The sequence below is a fragment of the Coffea eugenioides genome, chromosome 9 (assembly GCF_003713205.1).
Source record: "Coffea eugenioides isolate CCC68of chromosome 9, Ceug_1.0, whole genome shotgun sequence".
Classification (NCBI taxonomy): Eukaryota; Viridiplantae; Streptophyta; class Magnoliopsida; order Gentianales; family Rubiaceae; genus Coffea; species Coffea eugenioides.
In genome coordinates, this window is record NC_040043.1 from 3282978 (window position 1) to 3298799 (window position 15822).

At 34.9% G+C, this 15822-nt stretch overlaps 1 protein-coding gene across 2 annotated transcripts; it reads left to right on the forward strand.

Moving 5' to 3' along the window:
* Window positions 1-2493: 2493 nt before the first annotated feature.
* On the forward strand, window positions 2494-13874 carry LOC113783849 (calcium permeable stress-gated cation channel 1). 2 transcript variants are annotated; one of them, XM_027330088.1, is made up of 12 exons: window positions 2494-3036; window positions 3897-4224; window positions 4343-4489; window positions 5179-5314; window positions 6310-6411; window positions 7352-7471; window positions 7629-7709; window positions 8082-8422; window positions 10227-10472; window positions 11807-12131; window positions 12929-13162; window positions 13403-13874. In XM_027330088.1, the coding sequence occupies exons 2-12, from the start codon at window positions 3911-3913 to the stop codon at window positions 13661-13663; spliced, it is 2307 nt and encodes a 768-aa protein (XP_027185889.1). In that variant the 5' UTR covers window positions 2494-3036; window positions 3897-3910; the 3' UTR covers window positions 13664-13874. The 2 variants fall into 2 exon arrangements, with proteins under 2 accessions (XP_027185889.1, XP_027185890.1); XM_027330089.1 differs by having other exon boundaries at window positions 3903-4224.
* The last annotated feature ends 1948 nt before the right edge of the window (window positions 13875-15822 follow it).

A 15822-nucleotide genomic window follows, 5' to 3' on the forward strand; every position in this document is an offset into this window, starting at 1 on the left:
AATGTTGGCATCATCAACCATTTTAAGGGTAAACATGAATAAAGTAATGGCAAAAGTTTGTTGGTAATAGATCTATAGGAATGTTGGGTGGCCTTTTGCAATACAGCTGAACTTCAAGGTTTTGTCTGTGATTTCGTCAAATCTCGAGGAAAATAATTGTAGGTAATCCAAAATTATTGGACATGTGATACTGATATTGCAATGTGGCAATTGACGACAAAGAGAATAAGAGTCTTACTGAATTTTTTTAAAAAAAAAAAAACAAAAGGAAGAAAAAAGAAAAAAAGACGGACAAAATGTGAGAGAGAGAGAGAATCTGATTGAGAAAAATGAAATTTATTTACGTTGAAAGTTTTTCTCTCTGTCTTTTTTTTTTACACCAAAACAAAAATTCATGCTGCACCAAAGAGTTCCAATTAATCACACTTAAATGTGCTGCACCATCTTAAAGTTACAGAAACGCTGAAAATCACAAACTCCAGTTACTTTACGAGTAGAAGCCGCGGCCGGAACGAGAACGAGGTTGTCATACTCCGCGGACAGCGCTAGTTTATTTATTTACGCCGTCACAACACGCACCGGACGCTATATTCCCGCGTCGAGCGCCGGCCCGATGCGGCCACCGGTCTCCTAATGCCGCGGTCAACCATAATACACGTGCATTCCATTTGTCAAATAATGCTGCATTACTGCTTGCAGCTGCACATTGTAGTATGTTTTTTTTTTCCTTTAGATTTTTCCTTTTGGGGAATTAGATAATTAACAGATGCATGGTTAACAGTCAACAATGTAAAAAAAAAAAAAAGCAAAATGTTGTGTTTGATCGGTTGGTGATTCAGTCGAGTTCTGTTTGTAACTTATGCAAAAATAAAGCTCATGAAAGCTAAGAACTTTACTTCAACTTAATTAATGCTAACTTTTGTAGACATTTTATCTCTTTCGCTCACAAGCTTGCAAGGGGGAATCTAGAGTTGTTCATATCACCTCAATACCTACTAAAGGAGTTTTGGACACTTTCATTGACTTCTCTTGAAATTTTGAAAATTACACTGACCTCTCTTGAACTTAAAGTTTTAGTAACAAAATTAGTCCAATTCAAAAAGAGTACTATTAGGAAAGTAATTTGAGGAGTAAGATGATAGTTTCATTTCATAGATGCCATTTTCTAATTATTCTGAAGTTGTATTAGTAATGAATGAAACAATTGATAAAAGTTAAAGAGGTATAAGTGAAATTAAAAAAAAAAAAATGCTACAGCAGCAACTTGAAGCAACAATTTATGATCTTTGCAACAGCTAGTGCAATTTGCAACGGCCATATTTATGATATTTGCAACATTTAGTGCAAATTGCAACAGCCATATTTTCTGTCCTTTACAATTATATATAAAGGACACACTTAACTCTATAAAACAATCAAATGATTAGTATAAACATGTGATTCTGGGGCAAAATTTTAATCTTTTTATTGTAGTTGGCAAGTTGAAAGTAAAAGTGTTGGTGCATAAACATACAGATCTTAATCAACAAATCAGCAATAACGGCGTGAAATAGTTTTGCCTCGACATAAGATTCAACAAAACAAGTCAATCAGAAAATCCTACTATTTCTCTTGTTCATAAAATCCTTTTATCCAGATTATATGAGGTTATGCGTCCTTGTCATTATCAAGTGATGTCAATCACAAAAATGGCGCCATCTTAGGATAGCAATTGACATCATTTTTGTTAATTATAATTATGGTTGCTAATTTGAGATGAAACAACTGTTATTCTGGATCAATTAGTTAATCTTATTTATATAGTGCCCTAATCTATTTTTAATCAAACATCCATTTGTAATAAAGTATGATGTCTTAGGATAAAATGGTAGGGCTTTCACTACATCTTATAAAAGTTATGAGGTCCAAATTTTTAACAAAAGAGTTTAGAGACGTAATTTTTAAAATTTCAGAAGAGGTCAGTAAAAATGTCAAACAGGTAGAAAAGTTACCTCAGTGAAAGCATCAGAAACATCATCGAGGGAGGTTTCTTCCAAATAATAGCCCTCGAAATCAAAGATGGCCAGCTATCAACGTCACAACCCAAATTTTAGCAGCTCTTTACACTAAAAGGTCAAAGTTGCTGCGTGATACACACAAACATTTTCAATGTAGGGCCTGACAATGCTAATTCTTTAATTGGGTGCCATTTTATTTAACCACAGAAAAAGTAAAGCCCTCAAAACGGGAAAGAAAACCCCCAGCAGAAGTAGCCGTTGCAACATCGACGTGGGGCCTTGCCGACATCGAAAGTTACTCTCCTAAGTAAAAATTCCTACGATTGCGTTACTTGCTACTCCGACTTCCCATAAACCAATTTAGGAATTAATAATACTAATTGATTACTAGCACTACTTGAAAAAGACACCTAAATTTGCCTAAATATAAATACCATTAATTTCCATTTCGACAGCTGAGATCGATTACCGCTTCCCCACAACAAAAACCCAAACGTTACAGTTCGAAGTTAGAAAATAGGTACTCCTACTGCATGCTTACTATCTCTCTCTGGAAAAAGTGGCTGTCTTTATCTTCTCAACGCTTCTCTTGCTCTCATTTTCCATCACTTCATATCGGTCCAGAAAAAGCTAGATACACTAGTGAGTAGTACACAGATAGCAGCTTAGAAAGCTCCGAATTTCTTATTATTTTTTCATTTCTTCTTTGTTTGTGGTTAGATAGATAGATGTCTTGGGGTTGAGTTTACTTGAGCAGAGAGAGAGAGAGAGAGAGGAAGTGGGGAGATTAGGGGAAGGAATAAATGTTCCTTGGATGAATTGAAGGGTTGAAGTGAAGCAATCCGCCCAACGCAATCAACTTCTGCTCTTCTCTGCTGCTGTCATTTTTTTTTTCTTAAATGTAGATTAGAGGCGTTTCAGTTTGTCGGATTTCTTTTCTGTCTTTCTTTCTCTTATTTATTGTCTTTCTAGATATTGTTGGAAGCCCAGCTGCTCAAATTCTGCTTTAACCCACCTCAAGAAATCACCACCCCATAAGGTGAGATTTTTATTTCTTTTATTTTTTGTGAAAAATACTCTGTCTTTGACTGTATTTTGTAGGATGCGTTTCTATGATTTTATCCAATCATTTCCTGTGTAGCTTGAGTTGAATTTTGGTTTTGATAGTAGTTTTCTTGGGATGATTATATCTAACTTTCTGGTGGTAGTCTGAGAGCATCTCTTGTACGCAGTGACTCTAAAGTCGGACAGATTTCGTATCTGCAATTCTCGATAGACAATATAAAAATTTGTCTTCTCTTTGTCCTGCGTCTTGGCTGTCAAAATCTTTCCAACTTTAATGACTAATCTGTTCTCATGGGTATTTTTTTTTCCGACCCAAAGGCAGTAAGTTTAGCATTTTCACATTACTCTTGAAGAATTCAACTGTAATTGCATTTTTTGAGCAGCTTCTGTTGCCCAAGTTACAACATTTTCTTTCCTGGGAGCACAACAAATGGATTAGGCGTTCTCTTCATTGTACAACCAATAAATAACAGATCCACCATATTGTAGACTTTCATCGTTCTCAATTAACTGAATACATACTATAGCAGGGAATGTATGATGTGTTCCCCGAATGAAAGAATACATTTAGAAGTAATTTATTTCGACTGCAAATAGATGGTGAGTGGTATTATTTAGTCTTGGTAGTTGTTATGTCAATGTAGCTTGTTTAGTAAGACTATGATGTTTTTTTGGAGTTTTACTTCTTGAGATGTCAAATATGCCTTGCATATTGTATGTGCTTCGACTTTTACAGGAACACGCCTCGTGCATAGTTTAATACATCCTGTATCAATTATGTGCAAGCATTTTCTAATCGTTTGAGTTTCTAATCCAAATTTTGTTCGTCTTTAGTAACAGCTAGCTAGATGGCAACGCTTGGGGACATGGGGCTTTCAGCTGCAATTAATATTCTCAGTGCATTGGTTTTCTTAGTAGCATTTGCCATTTTACGGCTTCAACCATTCAATGATAGAGTGTATTTCCCAAAGTGGTATCTTAAGGGTTTGAGAAGCAGTCCAACACGCTCTGGGGCATTTGTAACGAGATTTGTGAATTTGGATTGGAGATCATATCTAAGGTTTTTGAATTGGATGCCTGATGCACTGAGAATGCCAGAACCTGAGCTTATTGACCATGCGGGATTGGATTCTGCAGTTTATTTGCGGATTTATTTACTGGGGTAGGCTCTTCTTCTTATTATTATAATCTAATAATGACGCTACCGTGTTTGCTGGATTTTGATTTGACAATCCAAGTTTCCTTCTGGTGCTGAATTTGCTCATGGATGGTTTATATAGGCTCAAAATCTTTGTTCCTGTGACATTGATTGCATGGACAATCCTTGTGCCAGTGAACTGGACAAATCACACATTGGCTAAATCAGATGTAAATTACAGCGAGATTGATCTGCTCTCTATTTCAAATATTCCACTTGGATCACAAAGGTTTGGAGCAATCAAGTTTATTTGTTCCAGTGTTGTTTAACTTTTTTTTCTTTTTAATATGTAACTGAAAGTAGCAAACTGCAATTTTAGAGCACAAAGTAGTCCTTTAGGAGAATATAATCTTATAAAAGAGTTACTTTCTAGTCCCTCTGGAATTTCGTTAGCAAGATACTTGTAACAGCACCGAAACCCAGCCCAAATAGTAAAAAGGAAAGAAATTTTATCCCCAGGCAAGACTGTAGGTGGTAATTGTTCCTGAAAAAGTATCTATTCTTATTTTTAACACCCTATGTTTACAAATGAATACTTGACAACTTTTAGCTATTGGTATGAATGTGTGTTAATTTGTTATCTAGTCTAAACCCAATAGTAATTTGGCTTGAGGTGCTCCCCTTTAAACAAATTACAAGATCTTTGGCATTGGTTGCCCCTGAGAAAGAGTGGTTGTCTCATGCATATGTTAAGTTGAAGGCTTTCAGTTGTCGATCCAGGGCTTAGTTTCCAATAAGTTGGCAGTAGCTATTCACAAACTACAATTTTCTGGCATTTATCACAGTATTTCTTATGCTGGGAAAGTGCATAGAATTGCTTCTCTTGTTACTCACGTATCCTGGGAAGGAGAAGTCAGAAAATGTGAGGTGTTCTCTTTGTAATTCAGAAACTTAATGTATTTAGTTACAAAATTGTAGGTTCTGGACTCATACGTTAATGGCCTATGCCTTCACTTTTTGGGCATGCTATATTTTACAACAAGAATATGCAAAAGTTGCACGCATGCGTCTGCACTTTATTGCCTCTGAAAAGCGACGGCCTGATCAGTTTACAGTAAGATGCTGTTTCTCTTGTCTTTTGATTCTCAAGCTGTAGATCTACTAGTTAATTCATGTGCAACCTATATTCTTGAGAAGATAGGATAGAGTGCAATATCATTTCCTTGTGTGAGACACTTCTTCTTTCTTCTTCTTCTTTTCTTGGGTGGTTCATTCTCCTCCTTTTACAGGGCACTTTTTCCTTTCTGAATGAGCATAATGTATGTTATGATCTCATTGTTTATATGTATTTTCAAGTTAATATGACAATTCTATTGTAGGATATGCGAGCATCTGTTGCAAAATTGTGCCTTTGTTTTCTGTATGGCGTTGAGAGAAAATTATTGAGCACATTTACTGGGAGCCCAAATTTTTTATTGGAAGGCATCTCTGGTTGGTCTTTTGATATAGAACTAAGAAGAAACCAAAAATTAAGACAACTTACTTACATTATGTAGATTATGGACTCCAGAGGGGTATGATTTGTAGTTATATTGAACTGTGTTCTCAAACAATCTATGGTAAATATCAGATCTAATTCTTCTTCTCCATGAATGTAATAGCTAGAAGTTAGCCAAGATGTTTTCCACTATGTTATTTAAGTCCTAGCAAGGGGTTTTGGTGGACTGTGCTGTATGATTTTAATGCTACTTGCTAGCTACCTTATATCAATGTTATTCTGGTATACAGAAGGAGCTATTTCGTTTATTCACATTTCAATAGCTTAGGAGCATTTTGATGTTCTTGATGAATAAATTATAAATCGCTACTTTTCTAGGGACATCTCTATCTTAAACATTATCAACTCCTCATAGAAAAGGTATAGCTTATGTTAATTGATAGTTGACACTTGGTTAACATACCTGGAGTCTTTTATACATAAAAAAAAGGCATCTTTAAATGTTTTCGTTGCATAATGCTTCCCATTCATATGTTACAATTTAATTTCACTGCTGTGAAGGTCACTCTTGGGATTGCTTCTGATTATGAAATTTGATGAACCATGCACAGGTCCTTGTTAAAAATGTACCACCAGACCCAGATGAATCAATTAGTGAAACTGTTGAGCACTTTTTCCTTGTGAACCATCCAGATCACTATCTTACTCATCAGGTTGGATCCTACTGATATCTCATCGATATTTGTTGTGGGTGATTTGTCATTGTGCTTGAATGAAAGAATGTCTATTCATTATATTCTTGTTACTTGTCTGTTGAAAATACTTATATTTGAACAATTAAAAGCTTTAATCTTCTTTAGCTCCAATAAATCAACATTGAGGATGGTTTCAGATCACTGCTGATTCAAAATAGGATTTCAGAAAGCCAGCTAACAGTAATGTATATGTTTATGTGTGTGTGTGTATATGCTACCGAGTAAAAATTTATATTCTCAGTTTGATCAATCCCCCCTTTTAAGCAATTACCAACTTTCAACATGGAGGGTGGGGGGGGGGAGAGGAGGGGGTTTTGCGGTCAGTTTTTTTTTTTTTAAGCTTACACCGCACCTAAGTTCTTCTAAGCAAACAATCTATTCTAAAGGTTCACATGCTGCAAATAAGAGAACTTGTCTGTTTCATTGTATTTTAGTTTTTCTGGCTTTGGGAACAAAAAAATTATTTGTCCCTAAGCTTTGGAAAGGAGTTTCTTTTCTTTGTTCGAGTCTGGACAAACCACAGGCTTCCTATCCAAAACTCGTGATGTGTTTAGAAAATGCTAGAGAAGGATAATAAACATTTAGCAAAGAGCATATTTTGCTCTTAAGCTCAAAAATGTAGGTGAAGTTAAACATAGTATAATGACGTTTTTGGCAAACATATCTGAGGACTTCTAATTGCAAAATCTCTCCTGATTAATGTCATAATTCTATTTTCCTCCATTTCAATTTCTTAGAACCCTGAACAACAAAGTATTGGGAAGTTGTTTAAAAGTCTTCTGTTAAATTTAATCTCATTGGACGATCAAGTATTGGTCTCCTTATTCTGGACCACTCTTGATCTTTCCTTACAGTAGACCTTGTACATCCTAACTCTAATGTTGTTACATATATGTAGGTTGTATGCAATGCCAACAAACTTGCAAAATTGGTGAAGGAAAAAAAAAGAAACCAAAACTGGCTTGACTATTACCAATTGAAATATGCTCGAAATCAATCACAACGGCCCATGATGAAGGTACTTTGTTATATCCTCTCTTATCATGAATTCTTGTATTTTTCATCATGTTCCCCCTTTTTTATTTGGATGGACTGGGATGGGTGGTGGAAGTCCCCTTTATGATGTGTATTCAGGTTTATTACAGACTGACTGACTTTGGAATCTAAACTGGCAGACTGGTTTTCTTGGCCTTTGTGGTGAAAAAGTGGATGCAATTGATCATCAGACAGCAGAAATTGAAAGATTATCAAAAGAAGTAATGCTTCTTATGCTTTGATATTTTTCATGACTTGAAAAGTTTTCAGATTACTTTGTTGTTGACCTTACCATCTGCCTGGGTTGTACACTCCATGTTGGTATTTGTATAACATCCTTGATATTTCTATTTCAATGTTTGTAAGTAGCTTGGGATACAATGTGTGAACATGAATAAACAACAATACCACTCATTTGGATTGAAAAATAATCATGGAAGTGCATAGCCATGACGTCATAACTGTATTATTCATGCCACATATGACTAAATGGATGGAAAAATAAGAATTTGATAGAAGATGATCTTCCTTGATGTCTTTCTGAGAAAATTTTGGCATAAATCAATTGCCTTATATACTGCTTTCACATGCAGATTGCTGAAGAACGAGAAAGAGTTATAAATGATCCAAAGTCTATTATGCCTGCAGCATTTGTCTCCTTTAAAACTAGGTGGGGTGCTGCTGTTTGTGCTCAAACACAGCAATCAAGTAATCCAACTTTATGGTTGACGGAATGGGCTTCTGAGCCACGCGACGTGTACTGGCCAAACTTGGCCATTCCTTATGTTTCAGTATCAATCAGGAGGCTCATAATTGGTGTCGCTTTCTTTTTCCTCACTTTCTTTTTCATGATACCCATCGCTTTTGTGCAATCCCTTGCAAATATTGAATATATTGAGAAAAAAGCACCGTTTTTGAAGCCATTAATTGAGATGTAAGTTTGTTTCCTATCTATACTTGCTCAAAAGCTTGCCTATATTTGTTCAATTTGCAGTACATGCAGTTTAAAATCCAGTACTCATATAAGTTCCGATGGAGTTCATTTTTGTGTCGGATGACAATATTAGAGCCATATGCTCAATGCGTTGTTGATGATTACGTGATTCCTTATATGGCATGAGTGTAGGTTGTAGTGATAATGTGCTTTCTAGTTTTTAAAAGCATGTTTACAAGATGAATGACAAGAAAGTTGAGGTAAACCTGTAATTACAATGTTTATCAATGGTACCAGCTTTAACTTATGCTTGTAGGCTTGCTCTTTTTGGTCATAGATGTTCTGCCTTCTTTTTATTCTTGTATTTCCTGTAGACACAAGTAAGCTTGTTTTGCCTATAGCAAGTTTTTTTTTTTGGATGGAAAATACCTTAGTCATTCAATTTGAAATGTCAATTTTTCTGAAGAAACTTAGTCCATTAAATAGTTAAAAATCAAGGCTAATTGTCCCGTTGATCTTCCTCTTTAGAGTTTTACCATATACATTTCTGTATTCTTAGTTCATTGGATATTTGAAAATTAAGTTTACTTTCTCCTGCTGGTCTATCCTATTAGAGTTTTATTGGATTCTATAATCCTCAGCCTATTTTGGTGGAATACATTTTGTGTGTTTTGGCAATCACGAGTTATTTTAAAGGAAAAATATTCAGTCGTTTATATTGCTAGAATCTGTCTTTTTCAGCCTGTTCCACAGAAACAAAATTTTATTGGTGACACCAAATTGGGAGAGAAGATTCTGCCTTATTCAATTAGCTTTGTCTTTAATCTTTTACTTTCTTTGCTTTGGGGAAGAGGGGGAGTGGAGGGTTGGTCTTAGCCGTTATTATACTGGGCTTTACCTCTGTAGAGTGTAAAGTACTTGGATCAATTTGAATTAAAAACCCTGTATTTCTCCTGAGAGACGATGCAGCTCGTAAGAAATGAGTCAATCAGACATTCGCAAGTAACTTGATGTTTATGAGAAAAGAAATCATAACTAAGAACAAGGGAAGAACAGTTAGAAGAAAGGGATTAAAGTCTCATAGCCGCATATAGATGGGTGCAGAAAGAAGGATATGGATGCGCTGCAAAAATTGCATGGATTTTATAGGTGTAAAGTTTCTCAAAGTACAAGAACTCAGTGGCATTGTAACATGCATTTGCTGGTTCCATACTTTGACCAATTTATACTGTGCAGAGCATTTGAAATAGAGAAAGAAATAAATCTTGCCTTATTTCTCCTTTTGAACATCACTAATGTTGTTAGCTTAAGGGTTGTGAAAGATCAATTTCATTGTCTATACGCTTTCACTGTCTAGTACTTGTTTTAAATTAATATCTCTTCTCTTCTTTTCCCCTCTTGAGTAATGTCTGTGCACTACTTTTTTTTAATAATTAAAAAAATTGACCTACTGGTGTTGCATGCTTGTTTGGGTTTGACTTTTCCCTTTCGTACAAGTTTTTACCATGTGAATTCTCCTTTCTTTTCCTGTCTTTGAATTTACAATCCTGATGTGTATGTTTAGTACATTTCTGTTGTACTTTCAGAGCTTCAGTATTGTGGCATCCAGTGTCTGCTGTAACCTGCTTTGGTTTTTATTTTACCTTCCTCTTTATATCTGCTGTATGAATTGGAAGCTTCGTTGTAGATTAACTCCTCATTTGGTTTGCATCAAATCGTGATGACAGGGTGTTATTTCTCTTGTTATTGTGTCTGCAGTATCAGTTGCTAGCTTCTTTCTCCTAATTTTCTGTTATTTTTGCAGTAAGTTCATCAAGTCATTTATCCAAGGTTTTCTACCTGGAATTGCCCTGAAAATCTTCCTCATACTGCTGCCAACTATCTTGATGATAATGTCCAAATTTGAAGGCTTTCTGAGTATATCAGGATTAGAGAGGAGATCAGCATCTAGATATTATATTTTCAACATTGTGAATGTTTTCCTTGGCAGTATAATTGCAGGAACTGCATTTCAACAGCTTAATACATTTATTAACCAGTCAGCAAATGAGTATGTTGCTCTGATCTCTAAAGCCTTCTCGTCTTTATGTATTTCAACCTTTGATTTTCTCTGGAAATTATTTGCTTTCATTTTTCTTTTTAGTTATCCTATTGTTCTATTATTATTTTGCCATTATTAAATTGGATTTTGTGTAGTGTTTCCGCCAACTGAATTCAAAGCATTTGAGGAGCTAACCAATTCTAGATTCTCATTCAACATTTAGCGTCTGCTTAGTTTTCTATTTCAGCTTTTGCATTCAGTATCTTACTTGGGCATGACTGGGGAGAAGTTAATGCATGATTTGTTTAATGAAGTTAAGAATATTGATGTGACTATTTAGGCAAAGCAAAGTGGTTTGGTTAGTGAGACCAATAACTTCTACACCAGACATGCAAATTGATTAGGCAAGGTACACTAGTCTGACTAATTGCTAAATAATGTGAAAATTTAGAGAGAGAGAGAGAGAGAGAATAGAAATTATAGGTAAAATAGCTGAACTCGAGTAGAAAAACTGTAAGAGACAACAATTTGCATCTTTAATGCATTTTAATCAGTCCAAAGTATGAGTGAGGCCTAAAAAGTAGAGTGACTGGCGATCAAGAGACTTGCTGGAAAGTAGTGATGCTAACATTTGGGTTCTTTCAAAGTATTGGCTTTAATTGGAAAGAAAAATAGCTCATCAGAAAACATTTTTGGTTTTTCCCCAAAAAAGAAAATTAGAAAAAAAAAAGCATCTGTAGCATGTAATTTTTTCCAACCAAAAGGTCAAAGTTTTGAAACCTTAATGGATCATTTTCCACTATATTGGTTCAGATAAGTACTCCTACCGGAAACTAAAATATTGAATTAGACAAATCAGACTGGAAAATGCTATTAGATCATGAACTTTTTTGAACTAAAAGATCTTATCATTGTAGGTTTAAAACTTTGCCTAATCTGCCACTTCGTATTAATATTTGTTTTAAGTTTTTATGAGTAGCTTAAAAAAATTATTTCTTCAAACATTTTTATTTGAAGCAACACTTCAAATGCAGTTGGGGGTACTGATGAAGCGATTGACTTTTGACTGGATTTTGCATATTGTCCTAGGGGGTGCAGTTAAAAGATTTATCTAAAGTTAGCTCAAACCTATTGCATTTACTTTCGAACTTTTTTTGTAAATTTGAAAGCTGCATGTTCAGATTTATGAGGAATTTGATTTTATGAGGTGAACTTAGTTTATGGCCTTTCTTTATCCTTTGACTTTGTGGTGCACCTTTCTGGGCTTTTGCTTTAGAAAATATTTCACGTTCTGTTATCCATGTGGTGAATTTTGCTTAATCTTTTTTTTTTTTAAACTACAGAATCCCAAAAACAATTGGTGTGGCTATTCCAATGAAAGCAACTTTTTTCATAACTTATATAATGGTTGATGGATGGGCTGGTATCGCTGCAGAGATCTTAAGGCTGAAGCCTTTGATAATTTTCCACCTGAAGAACTTTTTCTTGGTGAAGACTGAGAAAGACCGAGATGAAGCAATGGATCCTGGGAGTCTTGGTTTCGACACTGGGGAACCCCAAATACAGTTTTATTTTCTACTAGGCCTTGTGTATGCTGTCGTGACACCAATTCTACTTCCATTCATACTGGTTTTCTTTGGCCTGGCATATGTTGTGTTTCGTCATCAGGTAATTACTTGTCTTCTGATGTTGAGCCAATTGATGCTCTGCTATCTATTAATTGGAGTTAGCGTGCACAAACACCATATATTTGGATGAGTCCACCTTGGTGAAGGGTGGAATTTCGGTGCCTAAGTTTGTAATCTTTCAGGCAGATGTATCCATAAATAGTTTACATGAGCTTTAAATGATAGGCAGCTCAATGTTATACGTCTCTGCCAAGAATTTGGGATTACAGTTTGATCTTAGCGAGTCAGTCTTTGAGTCCATATTTAAAGAGTACGGTTATGGAATCATTTTTTCGCTCTGTTTTTTGCCCCTTGAAAACTTTATGCTGATTAAAAGTATTAAGACTTGACTTCAGAATTTGGGTTTATCCAGGCGAAAAAGAAACATAAAATTTGTTTGCTTTCTGGGCATCGACTTTTCTCTTGGGGAATGACCTCCTCTTCTTACAGGTTGAAATTTATTGTTCATACACCACCACATTCTTTTTCTCAAAAACCATATGCTGGCCAAAAATGTGAAGAGGATTTGATTTTGAAATTTGGCTTCATCAAAAGAGGAAAAGAAAGAACGAAAGTTAAATTTCTTTTCTGGCATTGACTTTTCTCTTGGGCAAAGGCCTCTTTTTCTTACAGATGAATTTTGTTGTTCATGCATGTGCATTATCTTCTTCATATATTCTGGATTCTTTTCTATGTAAGTTTCACTAACCTAATAACATCTTAAAGTTATAACCAACTTGTATGCTTGCCTTTCATCTGCCCAGAGTTCTCTTACAGAGCCTTTATAAAATTCTGCAGATCATAAACGTGTATAATCAAGAGTATGAAAGTGCTGCAGCTTTTTGGCCAGATGTTCATGGGCGTATCATTTCTGCCATGGTCATCTCGCAGCTACTTCTAATGGGGCTGATGAGTACAAAACATGCTGCTCTGTCCACACCGTTCCTTCTTGCGCTCCCAATACTGACCATTTCGTTCCATTTATACTGCAAAGGCCGTTATGAACCAGCTTTCCGCAGATATCCCTTACAGGTAGCTTTGGACGCCATTTAAATGCTCTAAATGGTAAATCAATTATTCAAATAGCTTTTTGCAGAATGATGAAGAAATGGTTTGCTTATCCACTAATATTTTACTCAATGCTTGATTTTTAAAAAAAAAAAAAAAAAAACTCTCATTACCAATTAGTTGCTCTTATATTATTACCTCTCTTTCTTAGCCTCTTGACATGATTTGAAGTCTTGGTGCTCTTATCTTTGTGCTTCATTACAGGAAGCAATGATGAAAGATACTCTGGAGCGGGCAAAAGAACCACACCTGAACTTGAAGGCCTACCTCCAGAATGCTTATATTCATCCTGTTTTCAAAGGTGGAGATGATGATGAGGATGAGGATGAAATCATTGAAAAGTTGGAAGCAACTGTGCTGGTGCCTACAAAACGGCAGTCGCGGAGGAACACACCTGTCCCTAGCAAAGTTAGTGGTGACTCTTCGCCGTCATTGCTGGATCTTCAAGAAAAAGGGCGTCCTTGAAATGTTTGTCAAGAAACCTGAATGTCCTCTTTGTACATGAGACTTAAAAATCTTCATTAAGGGAGTAATGCTGTAAATTATGCGAATATCTGAACTTGTATAGCCCTTGAAAGGTCCACTTCGGCCTGTTAGAGCTGACCGGAAGAGATATTAACAAGATTTCCATTTTGTGTTTCTTCAAGAATTAGTCTCACTGCTTAGAAATTTTGAATGACTTTAGTGAAGTAAATTTTTTTTTCTTTTTTTTTTTTAAAAAAAAATGAAGGGCCGAATCAGTATTGATGCATAGACCCTATACCGTGCAAAAGAGAATAGTTTAATCAAATCAAATTAATAAAATTATATTCAGTCTACCTCAAAATTCAAACTTTTCAATTGAATCAGATAGGAGATTAGATGAACGCTAAAAAATGCTCACTTTTTGCTTTGGATTGTAGATAACAAACTTAGAAAGAAGTTGCCAACTTTCAAATGACTATTTTAAATTTGGATCAACTTTGCACGTACAAACAACTGTGTTTGCAATGGTGAGCACAAATGCGTGCCATGTTTTGCATTTGCAAAAAATTGAAGTATAAATTCAAATTGGGATTAGATAGCATGCATATGTATCTGAACCATAGTTATTAAAATCAACTCGGACATCAAACCGGTGGGAGGATCGAGTTAGCGGGTCACTGGTTGAACCGTCGGATCACACTATATAATAAAAAATATATAATATAATTAAATAAACATATAAATTCGAATATAAATACAGAAATTCTAAATGTTAACAAGTCATAACCTATTCATATTTCATAATTCATACACACAAGTCATACCCACACGTGTTTCTTAGTTCATGAATTCATATTGATATCATACACAAATATAAATGATAAATCTAAGTGTCAGAAAAAGAAAGGAACCCTAATTTCCAAATCCCTTTTCAATTTTTCTCATCTAATTGTCAAAAAGACGACAATGCCTATGTTGGTGTGGCTGGTCAGATTAAAATATTGAGCAAAAAGGTAATTTTAGAAAAATTTCCGAAAATCCGTCGGGTTCATAAAAAATCGCATGGTTTAGCGGGTCACCGGTTCAACCATTCGGATCAAATGGTTCAAAGCGAGTCATCTGTAACTCTGATCCAATTTGCGCACAATAATTTTTTTTTCAAATAATCACATATGGGATGACAATTTTTTAAAAGGGCAAGTAATTAGTCATGAACTTGGGGATGGCTTTGTAACTTTGATTAGAATCAAGGGATAATTTTACAAACCTCCCATGAGGTTTTTGACAATTTCATTCAACTCTCTTCAGATTTAAGAAATTACACTAACTTCTCTTGGTGTGATAATATGACTATAATATCCTTCACTTGATAGACAATTCACAATATGATGCAAAGGTTAAATAAAACCAAGAAAAAAGAAAAAAGAAAAAGAAACCCTATCTCTTTTATTCTCCACCAACAACCATTTCTTTTTTCTCTCTCTCTCTCACTCTTGTAAGCAACGATTCTTTCTTCCTTTCTCTTATTGTCTCTTTACCTTTCTTTTTCTCTTACTTTTTCTCTATATCCACATCTCTATTTATCTTAATGATAATTTACCATACCATAACCATCTCTATTTACTTGAGAAATATGACACTATTTTACTTGTAACTTTGATTAGAATCAAGGGATAATTTTACAAACCTCCCATGAGGTTTTTGACAATTTCATTCAACTCTCTTCAGATTTAAGAAATTACACTAACTTCTCTTGGTGTGATAATATGACTATAATATCCTTCACTTGATAGACAATTCACAATATGATGCAAAGGTTAAATAAAACCAAGAAAAAAGAAAAAAGAAAAAGAAACCCTATCTCTTTTATTCTCCACCAACAACCATTTCTTTTTTCTCTCTCTCTCTCACTCTTGTAAGCAACGATTCTTTCTTCCTTTCTCTTATTGTCTCTTTACCTTTCTTTTTCTCTTACTTTTTCTCTATATCCACATCTCTATTTATCTTAATGATAATTTACCATACCATAACCATCTCTATTTACTTGAGAAATATGACACTATTTTACTTGTAGGAATAGATTTTATTATCAACTAAAGAGAAATGAATATGCTTGTAGTGATGATAATGAAATAACTAATGCAATTGATAACTAACAC